The 27,028-nt window shown below is 57.1% G+C and overlaps 11 protein-coding genes across 11 annotated transcripts; 4 read left to right on the forward strand and 7 right to left on the reverse strand.

The window, feature by feature from the left end:
• Nucleotides 1–1,693: 1,693 nt before the first annotated feature.
• On the reverse strand, nucleotides 1,694–2,536 carry KRP23_13226 (uncharacterized protein; the record flags this gene model as incomplete). The annotated part of the gene is made up of 3 exons (XM_067883912.1): nucleotides 1,694–2,104; nucleotides 2,174–2,398; nucleotides 2,474–2,536. The coding sequence occupies 3 exons, from the start codon at nucleotides 2,534–2,536 to the stop codon at nucleotides 1,694–1,696; spliced, it is 699 nt and encodes a 232-aa protein (XP_067738545.1).
• A 3,776-nt stretch (nucleotides 2,537–6,312) lies between these two features.
• Nucleotides 6,313–8,845, reverse strand: KRP23_13227 (uncharacterized protein; the record flags this gene model as incomplete). The annotated part of the gene is made up of 4 exons (XM_067883913.1): nucleotides 6,313–6,523; nucleotides 7,479–7,673; nucleotides 8,630–8,715; nucleotides 8,825–8,845. The coding sequence occupies 4 exons, from the start codon at nucleotides 8,843–8,845 to the stop codon at nucleotides 6,313–6,315; spliced, it is 513 nt and encodes a 170-aa protein (XP_067738546.1).
• Nucleotides 8,846–8,888: 43 nt separating this feature from the next.
• On the forward strand, nucleotides 8,889–11,618 carry KRP23_13228 (putative ATP-dependent helicase; the record flags this gene model as incomplete). Its single annotated transcript, XM_067883914.1, has 1 exon — nucleotides 8,889–11,618. The coding sequence occupies one exon, from the start codon at nucleotides 8,889–8,891 to the stop codon at nucleotides 11,616–11,618; it is 2,730 nt and encodes a 909-aa protein (XP_067738547.1).
• Nucleotides 11,619–12,045: 427 nt separating this feature from the next.
• Nucleotides 12,046–12,561, reverse strand: KRP23_13229 (Peptidyl-prolyl cis-trans isomerase CYP19-2; the record flags this gene model as incomplete). The annotated part of the gene is made up of 1 exon (XM_067883915.1): nucleotides 12,046–12,561. One exon carries the CDS (start codon nucleotides 12,559–12,561, stop codon nucleotides 12,046–12,048), a length of 516 nt encoding a protein of 171 aa, XP_067738548.1.
• Nucleotides 12,562–12,785: 224 nt separating this feature from the next.
• KRP23_13230 (Molybdenum cofactor sulfurase) lies at nucleotides 12,786–15,368 on the reverse strand (the record flags this gene model as incomplete). The annotated part of the gene is made up of 1 exon (XM_067883916.1): nucleotides 12,786–15,368. One exon carries the CDS (start codon nucleotides 15,366–15,368, stop codon nucleotides 12,786–12,788), a length of 2,583 nt encoding a protein of 860 aa, XP_067738549.1.
• Nucleotides 15,369–15,547: 179 nt separating this feature from the next.
• On the reverse strand, nucleotides 15,548–16,840 carry KRP23_13231 (uncharacterized protein; the record flags this gene model as incomplete). The annotated part of the gene is made up of 3 exons (XM_067883917.1): nucleotides 15,548–16,318; nucleotides 16,386–16,655; nucleotides 16,730–16,840. 3 exons carry the CDS (start codon nucleotides 16,838–16,840, stop codon nucleotides 15,548–15,550), a joined length of 1,152 nt encoding a protein of 383 aa, XP_067738550.1.
• Nucleotides 16,841–17,057: 217 nt separating this feature from the next.
• On the forward strand, nucleotides 17,058–18,633 carry KRP23_13232 (CTD small phosphatase-like protein 2; the record flags this gene model as incomplete). Its single annotated transcript, XM_067883918.1, has 5 exons — nucleotides 17,058–17,202; nucleotides 17,267–17,765; nucleotides 17,852–18,026; nucleotides 18,089–18,385; nucleotides 18,460–18,633. 5 exons carry the CDS (start codon nucleotides 17,058–17,060, stop codon nucleotides 18,631–18,633), a joined length of 1,290 nt encoding a protein of 429 aa, XP_067738551.1.
• Nucleotides 18,634–18,771: 138 nt separating this feature from the next.
• On the forward strand, nucleotides 18,772–19,680 carry KRP23_13233 (Vacuolar protein sorting-associated protein 28-like protein 2; the record flags this gene model as incomplete). Its single annotated transcript, XM_067883919.1, has 4 exons — nucleotides 18,772–18,822; nucleotides 18,895–18,933; nucleotides 18,995–19,123; nucleotides 19,195–19,680. 4 exons carry the CDS (start codon nucleotides 18,772–18,774, stop codon nucleotides 19,678–19,680), a joined length of 705 nt encoding a protein of 234 aa, XP_067738552.1.
• A 266-nt stretch (nucleotides 19,681–19,946) lies between these two features.
• On the reverse strand, nucleotides 19,947–21,434 carry KRP23_13234 (uncharacterized protein; the record flags this gene model as incomplete). The annotated part of the gene is made up of 1 exon (XM_067883920.1): nucleotides 19,947–21,434. The coding sequence occupies one exon, from the start codon at nucleotides 21,432–21,434 to the stop codon at nucleotides 19,947–19,949; it is 1,488 nt and encodes a 495-aa protein (XP_067738553.1).
• A 1,142-nt stretch (nucleotides 21,435–22,576) lies between these two features.
• KRP23_13235 (putative hydrolase) lies at nucleotides 22,577–23,651 on the forward strand (the record flags this gene model as incomplete). Its single annotated transcript, XM_067883921.1, has 3 exons — nucleotides 22,577–22,895; nucleotides 22,964–23,087; nucleotides 23,156–23,651. The coding sequence occupies 3 exons, from the start codon at nucleotides 22,577–22,579 to the stop codon at nucleotides 23,649–23,651; spliced, it is 939 nt and encodes a 312-aa protein (XP_067738554.1).
• A 140-nt stretch (nucleotides 23,652–23,791) lies between these two features.
• On the reverse strand, nucleotides 23,792–26,875 carry KRP23_13236 (DNA replication licensing factor MCM4; the record flags this gene model as incomplete). Its single annotated transcript, XM_067883923.1, has 1 exon — nucleotides 23,792–26,875. One exon carries the CDS (start codon nucleotides 26,873–26,875, stop codon nucleotides 23,792–23,794), a length of 3,084 nt encoding a protein of 1,027 aa, XP_067738555.1.
• Between the last annotated feature and the right edge of the window lie 153 nt (nucleotides 26,876–27,028).

Here is a 27,028-nt window from a genome sequence, read left to right on the forward strand (position 1 = left end):
TTGTGGTTCATGTTGTGGCTCATGTTGTAGATAATGCTGCGGCTGTGGGAACACGTGTTGTGCCCCGTCTGGAGTATTATTTTGTACTTCTGTCGCCGCATGGAAAGCGCGTTCCAAGGCTCGCATGTTGCACGTCTCCAGTGCAAGCACAAATCCATCGATCAACGAGAGGGCTTTACTGAATTGTGGGGTTCCGTACGTACTCAATATCTCGGCAAACCGCTTGGCACTCACCATGGCCTCTTTGTACTTGTCTGTCTGGGACTTCGGACGCGATCTGTTAATCACAGTGAACTCGCCTTCTGAATACCCGGTTACGTCTACCTCCTTTGTACGGAACTGACTGATCATGGAAGGCGAGTTGAGAAGCCATCTGTCTGCGATGTAGCCAAACGGAATGATGCACTTAAAGCGCTGCACCTTCCGCAAATACATGAGATGTCGACACGGCAGCTTTCGAGTTTGCCCTAACATGCAATACGAACTCCATGTCGATGCGTCCACCTTACAAGTTGTGGCGTCACTCGAGAGTACAAAAATATCGTCACCATCGTCTCGTATGTCATAGTAGGCAGTTCCATTAGCGGCGACGTCATACTGGTCCTTGATGATGCCAAACGCGTGCTTACTCACAGTTTGAGCCAGATTGGACAGTTCGGGAGTTGTCTGATTTACGGCATCAAACACGTACCCGACGCGGCCTAATTCGGTGGTGAACTCCTTTTGCTTTACTTTTGCCCACCATATCAAGCTGGTTATAGTTTCATCAAGTTCCACGTCTCGGTCAACAACGGTCTTGATTTTTTGCCAGGAGGATTCCAATCGATTGTTCGTAGTGTTCCCCAGGTGAACGACGTTATCTCTAAGATAAGAACACCACATAGAGCGACAAGCGTGCCAATTCTGCATGAAGTACGCCCAGAATGGCGGAGCGTCCAAAATAACTCCATCTTCTGACTCAGGCACGTGGAGAACTTGCTTCATGAATTCAATGCAACCGTCATAGACCTGCTCTGACTCAGCTCGTACAATCAAACTTGCAACCGGTTTCAATCGCGAGCGCTGTACAGCATCGAGACCATACTCTGTCTTGCTCACACGCTCTTGGATGTACTTGATGGCATGAAATTGGCAGAGTAAAATCCGAGCTTCGGGTAGTTCTGAAGTGAACACACCAATCTCAGTGAAATCTTTATCCACCATAACGCAGCGTATTTCCACCCAGGAAGGATTCACAAGCTTGAATCGCTTAAGCGCATGGCGTAGTGTATCAGAGCGCTCGTCTGTGAGAAGAGCATGCTGATAGACACCCCACCAACATACACAACATGCACAGAGTCACGTTAGACAGAACACACAAGATGACACAATATACCACAAGCCAGTGTACAAGATACCACAATATGGTATAAATACGTCACAATATTGCTCATGCAGCACTCCAGCTATAAACACAGTACATCTAAGATGTCATACACACCGGCGGATTTACATACCTGTACGTGCTGTCCGCGACCAAAAGCATCGTGCACCATGAATGAAAAAAGCTTGTACCTTGATGCGTTTGTATCGTGTGTGGCATCCACCAGGAGAACCTCCGGAAAAGCATCGAATACGGCGCGCATATGCGATGTCTGGATAGATATGCAACGTGCGATGTACTACAGCGCCGATATAACAGATTAGTACTAAGTCAATTGAGCTCTAGTCGCAGATAATGTACCTCATTGGCCTGGCGATCGATATCCACATGAGCAACAGCGAGTTGGTCATTCTCGCAAAACCGATCCAGAGTTTCTGATACTCGCTCAGACAAAGTCGTCCCGGCTTCCTCCTTTCGCTTCAGCTTGGCCAACAGATTGTGAACGTCCACCATGTTGGGCTCGCAGTCAGTGTGATCCCAGATATACTTCAAAATCTTTTTCCTGGAGACGCCGACCTTGCGAAGCATGTCAACGTTTGCAACATCGGCTTTGGGGAGCTGCATACGGTTCTCGGATAGGTTAACGTATTCGTCTCTCCCTGAACGATGGTTGTGCGTGGAATGATGTAGCGAAACCTTCATAAAGTAACGATCCCCTTCACGTTGCAGCAACACGTTAAGCTAGAAGGCAACACCAAAGGTCACTCATTAGGTAAGAATTGATGAACAACCAATGAGAATAAGCTGTACCTTGGCCTTGCAATCGATTGAACGAGCCGTGTGGCGAGGGCGCTTACCCATTCCACGATTTCGGTGTTTGCCAGCATGAGTGCACTCATAGGAAACGAGATAATAAGGGAATGACTCGTCCAGGAAAAGCTCATATTCCGGGGTTTCTTTGTTTCTTTTTGCGTAGCCGTCCTTGATGCCCTTGTTTCGAGCCGAGCGGGTTGTCGATGTTCTCTTCGAGAATGTCTACCATTTGAAAATGTAGCAAAGTAAGTAGGCCACCACCAGCGCAACACGACAGTGAACATACTTTTCTTTTACCTGGAATGTTGCTTTAGAGTAGGCTGCGAACGCGGTTTCGAACGCCGTCCAGGACTCGTACATTTCTCCTTGCAGGCTGGGCTTGGAAACGATCTGACAAGGTGTAATCTCCTCGCTTTCCCCTTCCTGTTCGTCTTCATAAGCTGATTCGTCGGGTTCAGTGATAACCCTGCGCTTTCGTGGACCCATTTTTTAGTACAGCGAGGTGAAGAGGAGCCACAGTGGTCCACAGTCGCTGCAGCTTGATCTGCGCCGGGAGGCGTCGAAGCGATCAAGAGCGGCCGAGCGGTGCACGTCGGCTACGGGGGAGGGAGGGGGGGGGCGGCGTTCTGGAATGATTTCCCGCCACTGACTGGTCGGGGCGGGGGCGTTGTAAACGTTGTTTTCAAGGCGTATTTTACAATACAACAACGGTAATTTAATTAGCGCTAGGTCGACGGGCTATGTTGTGGCACGATTCACTCTCATGCGACTTTAACGTCTGGGGACGTGTATCTGATCCACGACGATGCTGCGTACTGATTAACCAGCCCTTCGGTCTTGAACACCTGGACGAGCTGGCTGAAGATGCTGGCGAGAAGTTCCACCCTGTGTGCGCCGCGGAGATTTACGACGACTACTTCCGCCAGGTGCGGGTCTGGACGCGCATGGGGCACTCTGCAGCCGTCATCCAGCGTGAACTTGACCAGCGTTTTGAGCCCGTTCGAGGCAGCCTGGATGCTATCGCAGCCTTGAATCAGACAAGAACCGAATCCAAGCAAAGGCAACACTTTTTGGGAAGCAAGTGAATTAAATAACTACCACTACGTTTGTCATCGCGAATACATACTCATCGCATACATGTAAATTGCAAACTTGTCTTCAGGCTGTTCCTAGCTAGCTGGGCCGCTTGCTCTTGGCATCGAGATTGTCCTCATCAAGCAGCAGTGTCCATTCGGCGAGCGAACTCCAGGCACATCAGACGTAGAAAGCATCGGACGCGAGCACCGCAGCAAGGTAGAAGAGCAGGCGGGTGGACGATCAAAGCGGCCAACAGGGAGTAATGAGTCCCCGTCGACCACTTCGAAAGCACACCACACCCGCACCTCACGCGAAGCACGCCAGCATCTGCAGCTTCAACGGAGGTAATGAGCCCCGATCAACTGAGACGGCTAGCGCACGTCACGCAAGGCCTACCAAGCCTCGGCACTCCACGTCCAGGAACCTTCCACGAGAGATCAGCCACGACAGAGAGAAATGGGTCTCTGCTCGCCAAACTGCATGTGTGATGCCGCTTGATGTCGGAGTTGCTTGGAACAGCGGGAGAAATGAGTCCCGCGTCGCGCGGAATGGCCACGATTCGAGGCAGAGATGGGTGCCCCTTACCGTACCAATTCACCACGCTAAGCATCGCCTTGCCGACAAACATGATCTTCCGCACCGCAGCATTCCAGGCACAGCTTTCGTCAACGACGACTAAGCTGCCGATCGCGGAGACGTCTCCGGCGACGACGACGTGGACGATGTCGCCGCAGACGAAGGCCCTGACCGCTGGTTCTTGTACTGCTCCCACCTGGACGTCACCTTTGACGGAACACTCTTGGTCTCCTTGGGCTTCGTCAACTCCTGCTTCCGGACAGGGCGCTGCAGCGTTTGCGCTGGTACCTTCGCAACCCCCCGCAACGTCGCAGGCGACGCCGTTGTCTTTGTTGAGGCCTTGGAGCTCGTTGTCGTGGGTCTGCTCACCGTCGACGGACTGTTATAGCTGCTGCTCTTCTCGCGCAGCCTTTGCCTCTCCTGCAGCGACTTGACCTTCTGTTTCCTCTCCATCTCAAACTTCCGCATACGATCCTGCAGCGTATGCGCTGGCATCTCCACGGGCTTGACCGCTGCCTTCTTCAACGTCGCAGCCGTCGCCGTCGTCTTTGCCGCGCTCCTGGTGTTCACCGTCGACGGACTACCACTGCTACTGCTCTTCTCACGCAGCCGTTGCCTCTGCTCCTGTAGCTTCACAGGTGTCTTGCGCTGCTGCGTCGGCGCCGACACCTCCACCGTCTTGGGGAGCCGCCTCTCCTTGACCGGGTTCGTCGTGGACAGAGCCGTCTTCGCGACTTTCTCCCGTGCCGTGCGAAGCGTCCGGATCACCCCCTGGTGTTTCATGGTCTTGGCCTTGGCCTCTGCGAGATCCTTCACGACTTTGTCCGTGGCCTCCTTGCTGGACCGGCAGAAGCTGTCGAAGTCGTCGTCTTTCTGCTGGATCGTGCGTTGGAGCGACGCAACCTCGCTCTTGAGGGTCACCTTGAGCGTCGCAACCTCGCTCTCGAGCGCCGCGACCTTGGCCATCAGCGCTTGCTCCCGCTCCTTGGCCAGCTGGTCCGCCTCAGCGAGCTTGCGCTCCTGCTCGACCTCCAGCTCGGCCACCTTGGCCACCGGCCAGTGCGTCTGGTCATACTCCTGCGCCAGATACGCCAAATACTCCTCCTCCAGAACCTTCCTCTCCACCTCCTTCACGAGCGACGCGCATGCGGCCTTCCATTTAGCGTGCTCGCCTTGGAGTTCCTTGAGCTGGGCCTGTAGCTTGTTGTTCTGCATCATCCAAAGCCACGTGTCGCCCTCCAGATCGTTGCGCTCGTTCAGAAGCTCGGCGTGCTCCTCCTGCAGCTTCGAGTGCGCGATCTTGACCTGCGAGTACTCGTTCTCCAGCAGCGCGTGCTTCTCCTCCAGTAGCGAGTGCTTGTTCTTGCTCTGCGCCAAAGCCTTGCGAAAGTACGTCTCGGTCACCATGGTTGTCTTGGGCTTGGCTTGCTTGGTTCGGCTCCACTTGTGGAATGAGCAAAACCCCACAGTGCCAAACCCGAGCGAGAAAGTGCAGCATTCTCATCCCCGGAATGACTCGCGAGTTGAGAAAGTGGCGCGTCCGACGTGGTCATCAACTTCAGAACCTCGGGCGCTCCGGGCCCCACGTTTGCACTGGGACGAACAGGGTTTGGGGCTGACGAATGAGCCCAACTTGCCATCTCGCTCGACTTGACCCTGCCAGACTGGACCCTGCAAGGGTGGTGCCGTACTCGGTGTCTTGCCCCAGGTCGCCAGGGACTGGGAAGGATCTCGCTCGTCCGCCGGTCTTGCGCTCGCAGCGCTCTTCCTCTGCACGGACGTTCACGTTGATAAGCCTGGGCACGGAGGACGTGGCATGTAACCAGTCTCAAGCTCACCATCGAAGCTTGAGACGAAGACGCCGCCCACCAGCATTGCGGTGTCACTCTGGACACGGGCGTGCAGTGACGCAGTCGCTAACGCCGCCGTAGTGGTAGCCAAAGAGGCGCTGCTAATAGAGTCCGTCGTGGCATCTGGAGCAACCGTCCCAGCAGCAGAAATGTCTGTCGAGGTGACACTGGTCGTCGTAGCGGCAGAACCAGCCCGCCGACGTACCGCTGGATGCTGTGGGAGCTCCAGAGTCAGCAAATGAGAGAATTGATCTCAGCCCAGCAGGCCGACCTCGCGATGCGGCAGTGCGCGCTGCAGCAGACGATGGAGCTGATGCGGCGGATGCAGGACCAAAGAAGTTGTCGTGGCAGCCCGCAGCCGCCAGCCAGCCGCCCAACCATCGCTTAGCCCCTGGAGCAGCGTGTGGGGATTCTAACCTATAGCATAGTGTGCTCCCTTTGCGTTGTTCAAGCACTTGCAGTACCGTACATCATCAATCCATTCTCGCCGTCCGATAGGAAATCACACACGCACACACACCCGTACGTGTTGGCCACTTGCCCGTCGGCTTTCTGCATTCGCAGCGAGCGAACTTTGCGCGGGGCAGCTCTTGTCCACTCGCCCTTCCTTGCCTTCCTTGCTTGTTCCTTCTTCTAGCATCTCGTCTCGAGTCGTCTAACCGTCCACTCCAGGAAACGCGGCGTGATGGAGATCGGCATGGCGAAGGGCGCCTTGGCCACCTTGATGTCGTCCAGCGTGCACGTCTTGAGGCCCCACTTGGCGAACTCGGCCTCGCTTCCGATCAGGTCTCCGGCGTTGAGCTCCTCCCAAGACGACGTGTGCAGCGAGTACTGGTTCAACACACTCAGATCGCTCCAGGTCGTCTTGGTGTGGACCACAAACGACCAGTTTACTGCTCAGAATCGTACCAAGGACTCTGCGGTTTTCTGGGCTGTCGATATTGCCCAGGAGGGTGCAATCGCTGTTCGTGCTCTCGCAATCGGGAATAAACTCGCCTCACTTGCCACAAAACCAAGCTCGAATCCGCCACCGCGAAGTCCACAATGTGCTTTCTCAACGCCGGGACGATACCCCCACCCAAGCTCGAACGTCGCAAACGCTACCACTGGGTCGATGCGCTCACGGGTAGCATAGCTTAGAAAACTCGCTACGTTCAAATGCACGTCAAACGCGTCTCTCTCCGCGCAATATTGCCAATCAAGTCCGCCATGTCGCGATTTGGGTGAGTCGAGAAATGGTGCATGCGGCACCATGGGCAGCACTCGTCCACTTGCTTGACGACATCGGCAGAAAACGTTTTACCACAGCAAACGGTTGTCACATGCTCCTTGTACAGCTCGCAAATGATGGGGCACGTCAAGCTTTCCTCGCCATCTTCTAGTTGAAGGCGATGTGCGAGCTGCGCGTCACTCGCCTGTGTGCTGCCAAAGCCGCTTGTTGCTTGCGTTCCTGCTAGAAAGCATTTGCTTGTACGCGCATAGTCTTCTCCAACTCTTAATTCTGTTGCTGCAGTTGCTGCTGAGTCGAGACGCTAATTGTGGCGCGGCGAACGCGTCTTGCATCCGCTGAAGTTGTTGCTGTAAGCTCGTCACTGTTGACTGCAGTAGGGACGGCGCCACTCGACGCAAAGATGACCAGCGATCGAAAGTTGCGGCGGGCGAATTTGGCGCCTTAAAAAATTCACCTGGGCGATTCATGAATGAAGCGGGCTCAATCGAAGATAGATGCTGGCGTCGTAATTGAGGTCTGGGACTGGCGGGGCGAAGCGTTCACACGTGAGGTCAACACGTTGACGTACTCTTGCTGCTTTAAGTAAACCAGGTCGCCAATGTGTTCATCCAGCGGCTTTACAATGACACGCCCCGGGTACTGGGCCTGAAGCTCGAGAAGTCCGTCATTCAGAGCGTATAGCCACCCGGGGACTTCCACGTACCAGTGCTGCTCAAGAAACTTCCGGATGACTTCACAATACGCCGTCGTTTTGTTGGGGATGCTATCAAGTCCATCGTCACCCACCGCCAATATCAACGTGTTTTCGTTTGTCGTAGTCGTTTTCTCACCAACATCATATCATAGTGCAGCCCCTTGTCACCGTCTCCTACCGTTGCCACAAGTTTAAGTGCCCACTCAAACTCTACCAGCGCATGAGCAAGACATTGGCTTGTCTTGCAGTAGGTGGCTGCTTGACACTTCACTGCAGCCAAATTGCTATTCCCACGAAGATACTTGGTCAAAGCTCAGAAGTTCAGGCGAACGCCATGCGGGGCAGTGGCTCCGTCAACACGTTGATACAGTGTGCGACTTGTGAAGAGCACGCCGGTAATATCGCCCAAGTCCAGGAATATGTTGCGCTGGCGATTCCCAGGGGTGCATGCTTTCGACAGCATTGCCAACCAGCTTTGACGGCGTGCCACTGCGTTTCCTCCCTTGTGCTCGTCGAACTATCCTCTGTATAGTTCACCTGCGAGAAGCTGCTGTGGCGGACACTCGGAAGACAGCCCCGGGGGCGGTGCTACGAGAGATAAAGCTCGCACATTCGGTGTCGAGTTCAAATTGCTTCGTCGAACGCTCACTCGGTCCCACAATTCTCCGCTCGTGGCCATACACGACAGAAAGGAGGATCCTCTTGGTGCTGTGGAAGCGGGCCTAGCAGTTGACGCACTGGTTGATAGCAGTTCCATCAGCTGCTGATCGAGGTACACGACAGCAAAACGCGGCGACGGCGGCGGGCGGCGTCTTGACGATCTGCAGAAAGCGCGTAGAGTGTGGGCGCGCACGGCCTGCGATTCGCAGTGCGAACGCTTGGCGCTGCATAGCTGCGGCAGGACGTCCGCCACGTTGATCTACACGTGCGGGAAACGTAAGAAGTCCTTGTGCAGCAGCTACGCCGCCAGACTCAGCACGATTTCGCTGGCATCACCGTTGGCCGCGTGGATGATCTGCTCGTACGCATCCTCCGTCTCGTCCTCGTCACGCTGCGGGTCTACGGCGGCGGGGGCATGGCGGAAGCGAAGCGACTTGGGTTTGGAGCACCACTTGAGAACATTTCCAGAATGGGTTCAAGTTCCAATCATTCCGGCTTCTCCGTTAATCCAATGGGCGAGCTCCATAAGTGGATACATTGTGTGTATAACACTACTGTACCTCAGAGTGAGTACAGTACATGCGTCACTCCCGCCAAAAGCAACAACAATAGCAACTGCAGATAATGAGGCGAGCCAAGCGCAAGTCCACCACGCAGGTGTCCATCGAGGCGTTCGTGGGGTCCTCGACGGCCGGCGCGCGCGTGCAAGAGGACGTGCAATTTAAGGTGCCGTTCCTGCCGCTCACTGCACCCGAGGAGCCCACGCCCGCCGCCTTCCGCGCTGCTGTGCCGCTGTATGGGCACCAGCGGCGCTCGCTGCACCGCATGCTGCAGATCGAGGCGCGCGACGAGGACGTGATCAAGTTCAACTTCGGCATGCTGGACTACTTCTCCCGGGGCGGCTGTCTGGCCGATGCCATCGGCATGGGCAAGACGGCCACGATGCTGGCGCTCATCGCCGGTGAGGCCAGGGATTACGCGGCCGGCGCCAACCTGCTTGTGGCACCGTCGCACCTGCTGGCGCAGTGGAAGCTCGAGGTGGAAAAGTTCGCTAAGGACGGAGAGATCGACGTGGTGCTGGGCCTGCGCCAGTACCTGGAGATGGTGGAGAACCCGGCGGCCAGGGCCGACATCTCCAATCGGATGCTCGTGCTCGTGGGTGTGGAAGAAGCCGTCAAATCCAGGAACCACTTCTACAAATATGGAAAGCTATATCCGACGGAGATGAAGGGCCACGGGAAGCCGCTGTACATGGATCCCGTTGCGCTGCAGGAGTACGAGGAAGCGGCTAAGTTCGTGCACAAGGCGTACTGCGGTCCGCTGTGGGTTACGCCACTGCATTTGCCACACAAGCCCTGGAGACGTGTAATTTTCGAAGAAGTACAGGACTTGGTGCTGCCTGGAAAGAGTGCCAGAGACTGCTTTATTCAGCTCACACACCGATGTTTAAACGTGTGGCTGATCACAGCTACGCCGTTCCCCGGGAAGGCAGAGTCCATGTACGCGAACAATCAGCTGCTGGGGTTTAAGCGCCTGCGACTGCTGCCGCATGACCCTGCATTTGATGAGATCAAGCGGAAGCTCTATCTGCGCAACTGTGCGCAGGTGAAGCAGCAAGCCATCACCGACAAGATCAAGGTGGACGAAACGTACATCCCCGTCAAGCTGCACCCGAAGGAGCTGTTGCTATACAAGATCGAGCGTGTGCTGGCTGCGAAACAGAGCGAGTATGATGTGTTCGCTCTTGGAGACGTCGACGTGTTGGCTGCTGGAGGAAAGGAGGGCGCTGTTGACACAGTCATTCATGAGGAAGCACCAGTAAGCGGCAGGGGTCAACTGTCGGGAATGCTGTGGGCAGAGCAGTACAGACCTGCTCGCCAGAGTTGCGTGCACGCCGGCATCTCTGATCGGATACTTGACCGCGAGCGTGGTGGCAAGCAGGACGGAGCTAGAGATAACCCCGCAGCAGCGCTCGTCAAGGTCAAGACCCCCAGCGAGGTGTTTCGTGACGAGAACTACCACTTGAACCGGCAGCTGGCTGTAGCGACCAAGCGCAGAAAGGAAGTGGATGTGATGGAGGCTGCGACCCAAAACACAGCAGAAATCTGCAAGGCGATCTGCAAGAACACGTACGCCAAAGTGGATCAGTGCTTCGAGGACATGAAAGGGTCCGGGCTGAGCAAGTTTTTCGACGAGAGTGGAGAGACTGAAGCTGGTTTCCGAATGCTGTACAGGCACTACCCATTTGGCGACGAGATGCCCGAACCGACTGAGCTGCTAATTTACCACCAGGGTGAGATCGAAGACTATATTCTGAAGTACTTTGACACGATGGATAAGGTGGAAAAGCTCGGCAGCACTATGCAGTCCACACTAAATGAACGATGTCCGCGTTCGCGCGCCGTTGTGGAGGAGCAATTCAAACAGGTATCTGAGTGCGTGGCACTTGTCGGTTCGGAGGTGGTCCGCCAAGATGAGGCCGTCGAGAAAATGCCAACGTACGGCAGCAAAATATCTGCGCTGGTGCAGTATCTGGTCCGTCTACCGACGATTAAAGTCGTGATCTTCACGATGTGGGATCGAGCACTGCGCGTTGTGGACAAGGCCCTTCGTTTAGTCAACATCACGAGCGCCGTGTTTCTTCAGCATCAGTCAAGCGAAACCAAGTCTGCGCACGTTGCATCTTTCCACAGTGGCGACACCCAGGTCCTAATCCTGAACTCGCTCACAAGTGCCTCTGGAATCAACTTGCAGGTGGCGTCGCACGTCATTTTCCTAGACCCGGTCGGCTTCAGTCCGATGCAGGCCAGCACGCTGGAGCAGCAGGCTATCGGTCGCGTGCTGCGAATGGGTCAGACGAACGAGCTGGTGACGGTTGTTCGGCTCATTGCTGAGGACACGATGGAGGCGACGCTGTACGATGACATCCACGAAGCAACAACGAAGGCCATTGCATCGGACGCTTCCTTCTTCGACGGCGAGCGCGAAGACGCGTACGTGTGCGCTGACTTCGCGGCTCCAGTTCGACGAGTGGTGCGCATGTTCGCGCCGGCCAACGACGGAGCTCAGGCAGAAGACGAGGAGATCCAGATTGAGGGTTCCATGTCGATCGAAGAGGCTATCACGCACCGAATAGAGCGGGCAGCTGCAGAAGGTGAGGTGTTCGACCTCACGGATGACGCGCCGATGGGTCTGGAGCAGCAACTGTCCGTCGCCCTAAAGCACGACGCTACTCATCAGCGCAAGAAGCGCCGCACTCGCGGCAACGCGGGCAACTCAACCTTCGCAACCGTAGCTGGCGCCGTTGATGGCGTGGAGGTGCTGGTCAAGAACGAGTTGCAGCGCGCTCGGTAGAGGGCGGGTCCAATTACTTTATCGGCGGCACTGCCACCTTGCAAAATGCATAGTAAGGCAATGTCTTGTCCCCATTGCATCTTCGAAGCAGCAATCTGGAGGTAAACTTACGTCATCGAATCTCACTTGCACACGTGGCTACGTTTCCCCCCATCGCCGTGCTCCTAGCACCTGTGAAAGGATCCTCTGTGTCTTCAGTAGACATGACACGTTGGCAGGAGAAGGCACGACAAGACGGGCAAGAGGAGGAGGAAGGGGGAGGGGAAAGGGTGAAAGCATCCGTTTAATTATCGATGTGAGGCAGGCGCGTCCGCGTGCAGTGCGTCGGCCAGGGCGTCTGCGCTGCGCTCTTGCGAGCTGCGGGTGCCGCCGTCGCAACTCACTCCGCAATCAATTCGGCCGGTTAGGCAGTTGCGCCGCTCGCTGCTTACAGCTCGCCACAGTTGGCAACGACCACGGGCTTCTTGGTCTGGCCCGACTGCGAGCCGACCGACTCGATGGACTTGACCACGTCCATGCCGTCCACGACACGGCCGAAGACGACGTGCTTGCCGTCCAGCCACGAGGTCTCGACCGTGCAGATGAAGAACTGCGAGCCGTTCGTGTTGGGGCCGGCGTTGGCCATCGACAGGATGCCCTCGCCCTTGTGCTTGAGCAGGAAGTTCTCGTCCGGGAACTTCTCGCCGTAGATGGACTCGCCACCCGTACCGTTGCCGCGCGTGAAGTCGCCGCCCTGGCACATGAAGTTGGGGATCACGCGGTGGAAGGCGCTGCCCTTGAAGTGCAGCGGCTTGCCCGAGCGGCCCACGCCCTTCTCGCCCGTGCACAGCGCGCGGAAGTTCTCGGCCGTCTTGGGCACCTTGTCGGCGAACAGCTCGAACGTCACGCGCCCGGCAGGGGCGCCGCCAACGGTCATGTCAAAGAACACCTGCGGGTTCGGCATCTTGCTTGGATCTCTTGGTCTTGCTCGCGACTTGGGGAATGGTATCCAAAGGTTTGGGGGGGAGGATCCAGCTTAGCTGCTACATAGTGGATCCAAGAGGTTTATCGCGTTGGCGCGCTTTTAAAACACCTCTTGGCGTTTGTATCGATCCCGCCACACTTGCGCTTTGTAGCAAACCTAAATTGGGCACTTTGCGTTTTGAGTTTGGGTTCCAAATTGGGTTATTACACAGTCCAATGAGCTTCAACACGGTCCCCGACTCGGAGCCACACGCTAGCGCTAGCTGCTGCCTGCAGCGTCAGGAACTGGCCGAAGAAGATGCTGCTGCGCTGCCGCCTGTAGCTCGACAACACCTGCAACGGCCGCCGGTTGAACTGTCCCGTGCGCTGGTCCAGGTTGATCACGCTACAGCGGCTGCACGGGCCCGAGACGTCAAAGTCAAAGTCGCCGGCACCACCACCGCCTCTGATGCGGACGCCCCGCCACCGGTCTTCCTCGAAGGACTCGGCGCACCCGTCCACGATGAGGTTGGCGCGGAAGACGTCCTCGTCGACGGCCATGGAGCTGTCCACGGAGCGGAGCACCGCGTTGAAGTGCGCGATGCTCTGGCGCGAAATGAGCAAGTACTGTGCCTGGTTGGCAAACCCGATGGGTGGAGTAGCGATTGGTGTGGGGGCGGCAGCTTCGGGGCGTAGGTCTGGTGAGGACTGGCCGCTTTTCTTCGGTCGATCAGCTTGGGAAGCGCGGAGGTGGCGGCTAGACACTCGCACGAGCGCACACTGCCGACCGAGACAAGCGCTGAGCCATCGAGAGACTTTGGAGCCAACGTCACGACCTTTGCACACCCCGGTGCACACGCGCATACTGCGAGGGTTGTCTTCGTCCTGGTGTTTTGTGGTCGAGACATCTGCACGCAGAGAAATCGTAAACGACGACGGCGATCGAGACTCAGAAGGCGACTGCGTGGTTGTGGCCTGCCGAACCCCCACGCCATCGGGTTTGCAATAAGATATTGTCAGCGTCTCGCGCCCGAGATCGATAACGGGGTGCAAGAAGCACATCTCTGGCACCGTCTTGAGCGTCAGCGCACTGCCCGTCGACAAATCCACGATTGCGAATTCGCGGTCGAACAACAGACCTCTCGATCCAACAGGCCATGCGTTGACGACCATCCCAGTACAGGATTTGATGGGGAACAATGTGAGCTTGCAGAGGTAAGGGCCCTTGCAGAGAGGCCGTGGCGAATTGGTCGCGGGCAGCGAGCTGGCCTTTACATCCGCTGCCGGCACTGTCCTGGACACGAAGTATTTGGACGCAAATTCTACAAACGCTTCAACATCTTCAAACGTCGTCATGTACCCGAGCGACAAGCGAATTGCACCAGTGGGCAGGCCATTGACCACATCGATGTCATCACCACAGATATGGCCTGCCGCGATGTTTGACATCAAATCGGACTCTCTCAAGCCGAGGTAGTGCTGACACGCGCCAGGGTTGCAGAAGCAGCCTGTCCTTAAATGGATGTTGTGAATCTCAGCGAGCTTGTGGACCTCGCTGTACCCGACGTAGCTGCCGTCAGAACGAAGAAAATTGCACGCAACAGTCGGCCCTTGCTGCTTTATCCTGTTGTCATTGGCGTAGATCTCACAGATAGGGCGATTGTTCCAGTGCTTCAGAGCAGTGAACTTGTCAACAAGCAACGTCCTCAGTGCGGTCGTGTGAGCTGAAATGTTTTCCATGCCCAGCTTCTCCACTTGGTTGATACCGTGGCGCAGCGCAAGAATCGATAGGAATGACTGCGTGCCATCAGCAAATCGAGAACTGATGTCCTCACTGCAGTCCAGCCCACGCGGCACAGTATAGTTTCGAGTGGCGAGAATGCTCTGCACCGTGCCGCCGCCATGATACCGCTTCTTCAACTGAGTTAGTGCAGCCTTCCGCACAACCAGCGCACCAAGTCCCGTAGGGTATCCAAAGATCTTGTAGAACGAAAGCACCACGAAATCCGGGTGATGCACAGACAGATCAAGTCGCTGAGTCGCAACATACTTGGCGGCATCGAGCAGTACGAACCATTTCGAGTTCTTCCTTGAAGAGTTTGTCCACCGACCAGTGCGAATCCGGTCTACAAGCCCAAGCGAGTGCCGCGTGCCACTGAAGTTGCACTCGGCAGGGAACGCAAACAAGCTCATGGGCGTAGACTCCGAAGACTCAGTTGATGGAGAGCAAGCTGACAATTCCTCCTCCTCATCGACTGCATCGTACTCTTGCTCCTCCAGCTCCTCCAGACCGACGCAGTCTACCTTCGCGCCGCCTGCAGCCGCATATCCTCGGATACCAATCACACTGGTGTGCGAGTCAATGGAATGGGCAAACGTGCTGTCCTCGCTCCATGGGAAGCTCTCCCCGACCAGCTTCAGTGCCGCCGTCGCTCCCGACGTGAAGACCAGCGTGTACTCGTCCTCACTCGCCGAGAAAAACTTCAGCAACTGGCGTCGGACGCCTTCAATCTTGGCGCTGGTCGAATCCACGTGCGCGTTGCCAATGGCGCTGTGTGGGTTAGTGAAGAGCCCCGCATTGAGCTCTTGGAACGCCGCGTCTAGCTGCGTCTTAGAGTACATTGTCGCGCCCGCGTGGTCCAAGTACACGCTCCCTTCCATGTGAGGGAACTCGGTCGAGCGCATGTCGTCGATCCGCAGCGTCGTTCCGCCTCCGTAGCCGTATGCACCCTCGCTCTGAGCCACGAACGCCGTTTTGGACGCACTCATTGCGCTGTTCTTGGGCTCTCCAGCAGTCTGTAGAGTCATCTTAGCAGGAGAAATAGACAATGGCGAGTGAATGCGAGTCAACCAGTGCCCATCCCCTTTGCTGACGTCAGCGCAACTTCAACGAGGACATGTGTTCGTCGACGAGGACCTACGCGTCCAACAGCAACTGGTCCGAGAAGCATTCAATTCAAGGCTTATTTACTGGTACTGGTCGCTAGCTATGCTCGGGGGCGGTAGACCTTCACTGGCTGGATCGACGGGCGTGAGAGCTGGATGGTTTTGAGCTTCTCGCTCAGTTCGTCCTCCTCGAAGCTGTCTCGCTCCGGTCCCGAGCTCATATCGGTCGAGTGCGTTCGGGTCTGCTTTTCCCCAGAGGAGCCAGGCACCGAGGAGGTCTTCATCGTTGCTGGTTTTGTCTGGACGAGCGCGTTTGGCACTGATGGAGTGAAGCCTGATGATGGTTGGGCGCCATCTATTGTGAGAGTGAACGGCGGGGGCGAGTTGCTGCTGCTGCTGCTGTCAGTTGAAGGAAGAAGCTTGAGCGCGTCCTGCTCCCCCTCCTTCTCGACCATGCTCTTGAAGAGTTGCTCGGCGCGGGCGTCCACGACGTTGCGGTCGACCTCCTCCGGGATGGCGAAATTCGTGGCCTCCGCGTTCTTGGCATAAAAGTTGTGCATGACCTGCCGCACCATTTCCAGCTCGCCGTTCAACATGGTGTCCCGCTCGCTCTCATACTTGGCGAACACGCGATAGAGGTCAAACGTCACCGTCTGCAGCGCCACCCGAGCCTTGTGCAGTTTCTGCTCGTTGCGCTCCAGCCGCTGCGTCGACGTCCCAGCATTTTTGCGCTTCCTCATCTTACTGAGCTTCTGTTCGTATCGGTCGAATTCAAGCTTGACGTCTTTGCGATGTGAGATCTGAGACTGCACCGACTTCATGGCGTTGATGTGGATATCCAGGAACCGCAGCGCTCCTGACAGCACGGCGTCCTGCTCGGCAGCAACAATACAGTCAGCTTCGATAACCCTTCCAAAAGACTCGGCAGATCCTACGCACCGCATTGAAGAAGTGGTTTTTAGCCTCCTTCGTCTCGTTGATCGCGCACATGGCGTGTCGGAACTTCTCGGCGTCGGCTCCTTTGCCCACGGCATCCACGCTCACGACGCACCACACGTCCGCGCCAAGACTCGCGCACGCAGAGCAGTACAGTGGCAGTGCCGTCGCGCGGTAGTGCTCGAGACTCTTGCGGATGTCCAGCAGCTTCTGCAGCAGCCCCAGGAATCGCTGCTCGTGCTGCTCGTACACATCGTCGGGCGACGCCAGTTGCTGCCAAAGGGCACATACACACACCGCGTTAATGTCAATTGCCACTCACTGCTCAAAGCAAGCCCAGTAAGTACCTTTCGCACGCGACACATGACCTGGTACTGCACTTTGCGCTTGTGGTGCAACCACAGCAGCCGCCGGCTCTGCAGCATCGCGCTCACTCCGCGTGGCTTATCCGCCTTCATGTCAGTGCGATGACTTCCTCTCCGTCCGCTGTATGGCTGCGAATGGCGCCAGGATCTGCCCAACAGCCTGCATATTAATACGCTTCGTCCTCAAGACGAAAAGCCATATTTGGCTTCAACTTGATATTTGGCTCAAACAATTTTTCAAAAACGAATGAGCGCGAAAATTGAATTTTCTGTCGTCAGCTTGGGCGAGCCGAGGTCGAGTCGAGTGAAGATGGCGGACGACGCCAGCCGCAAGCGCAAGCGCCCGCGCCGCAAGAGCCGCAAGAGCAAGCAGTCGCCCTCGCCGCAGGGCCACTACGCAGACCCGCTCTCGCCTATCGCGTCCACGCCCATGAAGCGCCACACCAAGGCGGCAGGTACGACGCGTGGTTGTAGCTTTGCAGTGCTGCGCCAATGCTAATTTCATGTGTGATTTTGCAGAGAACAATAAATCCGCCAAGGCGAAGCGCGCCCCGCTGTCTGACGCCCGAGACACGAACGAGCCCAAGTCCAAGGAGGAGGAAAAGTTCTTCTCGCCCCGGAAGTTGCTGAAAGAGTACGACCAAGAGGAGAAGCCCAGGGCCAAGAAGGCGCGCACGAGGCTTAACTACGACTCGGCCGCTTCGTCGGAGGGCGACGAGGAGGAGAAGCAGCAGCAGGAAGAAGATGCGGCGGCCAGTGCGGACGCTAGTGCGAGTGAAGACGCGAACGACGAGCTGTTCTCACCTACACTGAAGCCGCCGAAAGTGTCGCGGTCCACGAGCGCCTCTCCACCGAACGGACGAGTCCGACTTGAGTCCAAGTTTGCGACTGCGAGTGAGCAGCTTGACGAGAAAATGGAGGAGGAGACAGTTGAGGAGACAGGGCACGCGGTTGTTACCGAGGAGGCTGGCGGCCAAGAGGAGGAAGACGCTACTCCGCCAGAGCAAGAGTTCAACCCGTAAGTTTGTCACGCTGGATCGATCTGGAAAGGCCTCCCGAGAGTTGGCTCGAGAATTAACTGTGCTGGTGAGATGTACCGTATAGGTTCTACTTCATGAAGACTCTGCCCAAGTACGAAGACGTTGTCGAGGGCAAGCGGCCGATCTCGCTGCCAGAACGGTCACGCAACGCGCCCAAGATCTGCTTGGTTTTGGACTTGGACGAGACCCTCGTACACTGCAGCGTGGACGAAGTGAAGGACGCGCACATGCAGTTCCCGGTAGGCTGCGATCTTGACGTGCCGTCGCTTTTCCCTGACTCACGCTGCCGTTTGCTCCGCAGGTCACATTTAACGGCGTGGAGTATACAGTCAACGTGAAGAAGCGCCCGCACATGGAGTACTTCCTCAAGCGCGTGTCCAAGCTCTTTGAGATCGTGGTATTCACCGCGTCTCACAAGGTGTACGCCGAGAAGCTTATGAACATGCTGGACCCGCACCGCAACCTCATCAAGTACCGACTGTACCGAGATGACTGCCTGGACGTCTTTGGGAACTACTTGAAGGATCTGAGCGTGCTCGGCCGCGATCTGTCGAAGGTCGTGCTGGTTGACAACTCCCCCCATGCGTTCGGGTACCAGGTGCGTCGATCCTCACCTGCCTACAACGTTTTGCTACGCGCGACTAACCATGACACGACTGCTCTAATCTCTAGGTGAACAACGGCATCCCCATCGAGACGTGGTATGACGATGAAGCGGACGCCGAGTTGCTGAACCTGCTGCCCTTCCTAGAAAGCCTCGTAGACGTTGATGATGTGCGGCCGATCGTGGAGAAGCAGTTCCAGATCCAGAAGCTCATCGACGCAACGCCCGACGAGATCGTCTAACAGCTTGCGGTAACAATAGCGCAAGTCGTCTACAGAGGACGATGGTGGACGTTAAAAGACATTCCTAATACACACATTCTCCGTTGTACACGCCCTCTGATTGGCCCTCTCCATTTTCCGATACGACACCAAGCCAACATGGCGTCGTACGGCTTCGGCGACCTCGCGCAGCCGCCGTCTTCATCCTCCGTGCGTTCCCTAATATTCACGCTCTTGTCCCTTACCTCTACTCTGCTTAAACCCGTGCCCACGACTGTGTAGATGACGTATCGGGCCCCCCCGCCGCCGCAGCTCAACCGAGTACGTTCCGACGTGATCTGCTCGCCTCGTCGACTCCATTTCTAACCATTCTCAACCACAGGAGATCAAGCTCTGGGCGGACACTAAGGACCGACGCAAGTACGAGGACCTGTCCGACTTGTTCGCCATCTTCAAGACCACGGAGCACCTGGAAGCCGCCTACGTGCGCGACGCCATCACACCTGAAGAGGTCTGCATCCTATTGTGTGCAGTTAGTTAATTACTTGTTGCTGACTGAGTTGCAATTGGCTGCTGCTGCAGTACACGGAGGCGTGCACGAAGCTTATTTCACAGTACAAGACGGCGGAGACGGCGCTGCGGCTTGGAGGCTTCATTGACAGCGTCGAGAGCTTCGTGTCCGAGTACAGACTGGACTGTCCGCGAGCACTGGAGCGCCTCGTGCGTATCGGCGTGCCCGCCACGGTGGTGCACAACACGACCAACCGCAAGACCGACTCGGTCAATGTGGCGCAGACTGTGCAGAACTTCATCACGCTCATGGACGTGCTCAAGCTCAACATCCGTGCCGTGGACGAGATCCAGCCGCTGCTGAGCGAGATGATGAGCTCGTTGACGATGGTCAGCGGCCTGCCGCCCGACTTTGCTGGTCGCGACAAGATTGAGGGCTGGCTGCGTACCATGAACGCCATGCGTGCGTCCGAGGAACTGGACGAGGAGCAGACTCGCCAACTCAGCTTCGACCTCGAACGTGCCTACTCGTCCTTCATGGCCTTCCTCAACAAGTAGTGAGCGGGCTTATCATCGATAGCACTCACAAGCAAGAAAGGCAACGCGAAGCTACTTAGGGGGTGGATGGCGCGGAGCCCGTGGAATTTTTATTGTGGCGTTTACTTGCTTTCCCATGTTTCTTGTCGTTTTCTGGTTTTCTCCTATAAAAAACAAAACAAAATATGACGCACGTACACCTCGAAGGCGTATCAAAAGCGAAGACGCTTGCAGCTCTCGCGAACCCGCAGCGTGCGAGTGCATCATGCCGATTCAGCAATCAAATATTAGAAGCAAAAGATAGGTTCCTCTTCGGGCTCCAGCTCGGGTGAGCTTGGTGCCAAAACCTTTTCTTCTTTTCCGCTCAGCAATGAACTGCAGCGAGCCATCGCGGCGTCGAGCTCCAAACGCATCACGTCCAGCTCATCCAGCATCGTACGGAGCTCAGCATTGCCCACAGGCTTAAGACGCAGAGAACCGAACGAAATCAATTTGTTCCCCGGCTTGGAGATCGGTTCCAGCTCAATGTCCATCAGGAAGTTCGGCTCCATGGCGTTGGATGGAGGAGCCGGCATCGGAGCGCGCGGTGCCATTGGCGGAGACAAAGGTGGGAATGCCTCCGTCGAAAGATCAAAATTTTCCGACTCGTGGTGCTCCAGCTCCAGCTCATGTTCTTGCTCCATTTGCTGGTCCTCCACGTCCATCACCGACTCGTTTTCCGGGCTCAGATATAGCAGGACCTTCCGAGTGACAACCAGCTCCTGCTCCATGGCCGGCTCTCCACGAGCGACTTCCACCAAAGACTTCCGCTCAGGAAAGACCGGCATCGGCGCGATAACAGACACATTCGCCTCCGAAACGAACGGCTCCACAACAACAGTGGCAGGAACAGTTGCCACCGGCTTGGGCTTCGGCTGTTCTGCTACCAGCTCCGCCTTGGGCAGCACCGCCGGAATAACAACCGCCGGTTCATTCTTGTGGAGCACCGTCGGTACCTGCACTTCCTTCTTGGCAGCGACCTGGGTCAACTTTGGTTCGGGCTTTTTCTGCTGCTGCAGCTTCGGCTGCGCTTTCAGCTGCACTTGCGGGGCCTTCGTTTCCTGTTTCACCGCCGTCGTTTTCACCTGCGTCTTCTTTTTCTTCTTCTCCTCTGGTGCAGCCACCTGCACCTTCGGCTTGAGCGGCAGCAGTGGTCGAGTCCGCAGGACCTGCTTCGGTTCCGAGTTGGCTCGGGGCTTCTCCACAGGCAGCTCTCCCGTGGCCTCCACAGAGATCGTCGGCAAGGCCTTCAAGCCCGTCATCTTCTTCTTGTGCACTGGCTCCTCCTGTGTCAGCGCCATGGCCGCCACCACCTTTTGCGGCGTGGGGCTGGACGGCACAACCGCGATCTGCAGCTGCTTCTGCGTCCGGTACCCCTCACTCTGCGCGATTGAGAGCGTTAGCGAGTAGTCGAGCGCACTGCGGCGCAGCGCGAGCAGTTGGCCAATGGCCTGCATCAGTCCCAGTCCCTGGCGACTGCCCTTGGCGTCGCTGTGGTGCAACAGCGCCAGTCCCAGCACCGCCGACAGCGCGGCACAGAAGAGTAGCGCGCCGCCGAACACGAAGCCGCTGAATGCCAGCGCCGCCACGAGCTGCAACGCACCCACAGCCGTCACGAGGCCTCCCACGCGGAAGGTCGGCGCCTCCGAGTTCACGTCGCCCGTGAGTGCGTACGGGTCGCGCAGCTGCTGCTGCTTGAGCCGCCGCTGCGTCTTGGTACTCGCTCGCTGTCGCATCGTCCGCAGATGTGAAGTTGGCCCGACCGAGTCGCTTCCTCTCTCTCTGGGTGTGTCGCTGGTTTGATACTAGCAGTGAGCGACGAAGTGGACGCCACTGACTAGTGGGAAGACGCTGCGATAGTCGAGCGACCGAGCTAGCGAAGCGCTTCCGAGTGTCGTTGCCGTGAGTCTTCCGGCTCAAAATCCCCACTGCGAATTGCGCCAGAATGCATTATCGTCCGTCGTAGTCCACGTCTACTCGCCTCAGCTGGAGTCTGCAGCGCACCCTTACCCTGATGGGCAACCATTGCCCGGAGGAATTAATCTATTCAAGTAGGTTCAGGCACAAATTAAGTACAAAAACGGCTTGAATCTACTTGAATAGATTATTTGCTTCTACAAGTACCGGCTTTTGCGCATGCTTCCCCCTTTTGAGGCAACCGCTTCCAGTTGACGTTGCGGCGCGATTGCCATCGGCTTTTCTGCCGCAGCGCTTCTTTTTCCGAAACGGGCAGCGACATTGGCGCTCCGACGGTGCTGCCTGCATGCTATAATAGCGGGGGCGGACTGAGAGCGCCGAAGGTGTCGTTGGCAGAGGGCCTCGAGAATATTGTCGGAGAAGCTGTTGGAGCTGCGTTTGATAACGGTTCAAAAGCAGCCGGAACTGCCGCGCGCTCATTGGGCGGCGAAACGTCAAGAGTCAGTGTAACGACTGCTGGATCTCGCAATCGAACAACGCGGAGGACACTCTCGCGCTGTGTGTGCTTCCTGCTGTCCGTTTACGCCGCCGCGCTTGGCATGATCCTCGGTGCCATACATGACGACGCCACCCGCTATGGAACGGAGCGGCTGTCGCGCCTCGAAATCCAGGATGGCGGCAATCCTGCCAGCCGGGATGAAGCTGCTTGTCGTCGTCGGGAGGAGGCCAAAGTTTGTGGAGAACTTGCTTGTCGGCGCTGAGCGAGGTGTCCTGCAGCTGCCCCCGTTCTTTCAGTTGCCTCTGTCTCATGACGATTAATTTGCAGCAATTGCTAGCGAAACGCTTCCTGCATCAGTCGCACGTGTGCTCCAAGTGCTCTGAGTTGACGCTGAAATGGGTAGATTCCCATGACTGGCCCCTATTCTGCTGCAAAAGAAGCCCATTTTATAAGACGGCGCGCATGGAGGAGGTGGTGCGCGAGCATGCGGCGGCGCGTCTGGCGCTTATGCGCAGCGCTAACGGCCAGACTCGCTGGGTGTCGTACTCCCCGCCTGACGCAAAGACGCCCATTGAGCTGCGACCTAAACCAGCTTCTTCGGGTGGCGGCGGTTGTCTGGACTTGGACGCGGCCTGCTTCCCGGGCAGCCCACAATTCAGACTTGTGCAGCCAGGCAGGAGCGCTCCACCAGCGCAGAATTTGCTGCTGTTCCTGCACGGCCGTGGCGACTCCCACGAGTCTTTTGCTCGGCTGGGGGAGCAAATGGCGCTGCCTCAAACAGGTCTGTGGACTGGGAGACCCACGCATTGAGAGGGCTCTGATAAATGTTTTATGTGCTCTAAACGATAGCGGTGCTTTCGCTTCGAGCTCCCCGGGAACTGCCCTTTGGTCTGGGGTTCACGTGGATGGACGACCTGGACGCCAACGGCGACGTGATTCCGCCCGATACTCCGCACAGGCAGCGCAGCGAGAGGTCCGTAACATGGCTGAGTTCCTGGGTGTGGTTCTGGCCATTGACGTGTTTGTTTGTGCTGGAAACAGTCTCCACGAGGCACGGGACTATCTGTGGAGCTTCCTGCAAGTGCTGCACGACAAGTACGAGTGGGGCTACTCCCGGGTCTTCGTGTTCGCATTTTCGCAGGGAGCCTGTGTTGCTTTCCACTTGGCGATGACTTTGCCGCGTGGTGTGCGGCTGGGTGGAGTCGTTCTGGTGGCCGGTGGTGCTATCGTTGGCGCGCACTCATCGGCGTCCGAAGATGGAGGTGCTGCGGCAACGCCGATGCTGCAGGTCACAGGCGCAGCAGATGCGGTCTACCCGGCAGTCCTTGCGAAGCGATCACGCCGCGAATTCGAGAGACGGCATACACGGAAAGCGACAGAGGAGCTGTTTGCAACTCGGGTTCGTCCACGCAAAGGACACGCCATGATTGATTCACGTGCAGACATGCAGCACGTGATGCTCTTCTTCTCCAAGCACCTGTATTTACGCAACGTAGAGCTCGAGAACCGCAGCGACGTCATCGAGCTCCAAACGTAAGCAACGTGGTAGTAAATGGGCTCAGGTAAACGAAAACCCACAAGGCGTCAGCTACTCGCGTGTTACAAGCACGCAGAATCGACTTGGCGTTCGTCTATGTCTTTATTGACGATACTCCGATCACCGGGAAAATAATCTGATCAACCCGTCGGCTCACCAAAGTAGCGGATCACTCCATGGGAGACTTGAATGAGGCTATCGTCTTCGAGCGAACGCAGCGCCATTTGGAACTCGGCGCCCTTCACTTCGCCCTTGCGCTTCTCCTCCAGGTGCCGACGTGTTTCGCCCACGGTCATCGACTGGTTCTGCGCCGCGCCTAGAATTTCCTTGAGCCCCGTAATGAGGTCAGCCAGCGACTCGCGCTCCAGCACACTGTGGCCTGTGTTGATCATGTCCATATCGATCGTGCCCGTCCGCGGATCCATGGCTGCACGCTGCGTCGCCACATTCATCAGGCGCAGTGCTTCATCCACGTCACTTCGCATCACGGTCTCACACAGCTTGAGCCTTGCAAGCGCTTCGGAAATACGGATCAGCGATTCGAGCTGCCGGGGCGTCGCCGTAATATTCTTCTTGGCGGAGGCAGCGCTGGCACCACCCATCCGTCGGAGATCCAAATACGCAACAATTAGCGCGTCTCTCGCCTCCGCCGATAACCGCGGGTGAACGTTGCGTTTGGCATACGAGATGTACTCGGTTAGCAACTTCATACTGATAAGCTGTGGCGCGCCCTCGCCACCTCGATTTTGCGCGCGCACTCGTGCACGAGTTTCTTCGTCGTAATATAGAGCGACGATGTGCTTTGCTAGCTTGCGGTCTGACTCCGGTTGCGGCTTGTCCAGGATGAGGTAGATGAGGTCGAAACGCGAGAGAAGCGTGGGCAGAATGTTGACATTTTCCACCACAGACTTGTTCGGGTTGTAGCGCGACTCGATGGGGTTGGCCGACGCTAAAATGGACGCTCGTGCGTTCAACGAACAGATGATGCCAGCCTTGGCAATACTGACAGTCTGCTGCTCCATAACTTCGTGCAGCACCGAGCGAGCAGAGTCGCTCATCTTGTCAAACTCATCAATGCAGCAGATACCCTCGTCGGACAGAACCAGAGCGCCAGACTCGAGCACAAGGTCGTTGGTTTCCATATCGCGAATCAGCGAGGCCGTGAGACCGACAGCCGAACTACCTTTACCGGACGTGTAAATACTGCGCGGCGACAGTTTGTGAACGTACGACAGAAGCTGCGACTTGGACGTACCAGGGTCTCCGCACAGAAGCACGTTCATGTCAGAGCGCATGGCCTTGCGTTTGGGCGCCACCCCGCCGTGTTCGTGCTCACCTTCGTGCTCGTTGACACTGCCACTACTTCCATCTTTGCGTGTGCCGCCAAAAAGCATGCACAAGATCCCTTTCTTGACGTCGTCCAGCTCCCAAATAGACGGCGCGAGCGAGTGGGCTAGGTTCTCATATACTCGAGGGTGCGCTGCAATACGGCGAAAAGCTGCCAGCTTGCGAGCCTGTTGAGCGTCTGCCGCGGCTGTGGCATCCGCGTGCTCTTCTGAGGGATCCGGCATTTCTACATCAATATCCGCCGGCCCAATCACGCTGATCTCCTCTTCCTGTTGTCGCTGGGTAGCGGATTCGTCGCCATTCTCACCCTCGTCGCGCCGAGTAAGCTCATCCACTCGACGGAAATGTACCACATCCACGTACGTCTTGAAAACCGACTTGACCACACGTTGCCGCGAGTTAGAGCGCATCGGTACTGCACGGTAAATGCCGGTCACCTCCACCTTGTCACCAGGACGTACACCATCAACGAGGTCATCGAATGCAAATAGAAGAACTGTGTAGGGTGTCTCGCCCTCCGGGATGGCATCAGGCGTCTCCTGCATCTTGATCATCTGTTTGTCCGTGAAGGCACAACGGTTGTGAATCATCTCCATGCTCATGCGGGACGAGCAACGCGAGCAACTGGTAGGTTCCTCAATCCGACCGCGGTCTAGGGCCACCTGAGTCGTAGCATGGCACATCGCGCAACGGAAGAACGCCTCCTTTAGGTCCGGCAACACACCACTGCAGCGAGTCACCATGCCCTTCAGACACACCAACTGGTCGATATCCGACGGGTTCAAGTGACGCATCGGTGACAACTCACGCAGGTTAAACGGGCGCACCTGCAGCGCCACATTGCCCAGGCTGTCGATAGCACTGGCTGCGGCGCCAGGGCCTGCAAACAACGCCTGATACTCCTCCGTCACCACCATATCCAGGATACGAATCAGCACCTGTGGGAACAGGATCAGCTGGTTATACAACTTCCGCACGCCGTGGAATTGGCGCAGATGCTGCGTATCCAGATCCAGTACGAGCGACTGGGTCAGCGCCAGTCTGCGCAGCGCCTTGACGTAGTGCGCTTCTCCCTGTGCGTCAATGTTCTCCATCCTGAACTGGTGCAAGAAGCCTCGGAAGAGCTCCATACTTTCCGACACACTGATGTTGGTGCCCCAGACCACCGCGCCCGAGAACGCCTGCTGCTCTTCCTGCTGCTGTCTCTGGAACTGTGAGTACGCCGACGCGGAAGCAGAAGCCGACACCGACGCACTCGACCGCGGAGAACTCGGCGGCGATGCTGGGGGCTGCGGCAGCGCCGCTTGAGTAGGCGCCGGCAAGCCCGAGCGACTACTGCGGATGCTCGCCACGGAGCTGCTGCTGGGAGACGACGGCGCTCCCGAACTCATCCCGTCGGGGTGTGTGGCGTGCGGCCCCTGCTGCGGCGTGAAGCTGTCCAGTCTCCACTCGCGTCGGCCTAAGTCTCCTCTGGGCAGTTGACGCTGGGCCATGCGGCGCAGCTCCGCCTCCACGTCGTCGCCGTCGTCTCCGGCAACCGCGTCGTCCGTCCCCGCTCCGTAGCGCCCCAAGTATCGCGGTGCTGGGGTCGCGTCCACCGACGCGCTCATCTCCGCGAAGCCGTAGCGGCCTGGTAGGTCTGTGGCAGATACGGCCGACACAGACACGGCGGAGGCCGATACGGACGCCGACATGGGCGACAAAGGGGACATGGGCTGGCCGGCATCAGGCCGTGCGGAAGCGGCGGGCGCTGTGATTGAGAGAGCGGGCTCAGAAGGTGGAGAGGTTGGAGCCACGCGCGTGAGATACCGCGGCGCTGGCCGCGCAGGGCTCGTAGGCGACGGCGGAGTTGCCGGCGGCGTCCCGTTCCCGTCCATGATGATCCTCTGGTGTTCCCGCCAAAAAATAGTCCACGGTTTGCGAATTGATGCGATTTGTGACCGATTTCTGCCGTTGTTGCACTTTGGAACGCCTTCAACAGGACGGCTTATATCTGCTCCTCTCTTTTGGCATTTGCTCAAGCTGGAGAC

This window comes from Phytophthora ramorum, assembly GCF_020800215.1.
Source record: "Phytophthora ramorum isolate Pr-102 chromosome Unknown Phyram_PR-102_s0017, whole genome shotgun sequence".
Lineage (NCBI taxonomy): Eukaryota > Oomycota > Peronosporomycetes > Peronosporales > Peronosporaceae > Phytophthora > Phytophthora ramorum.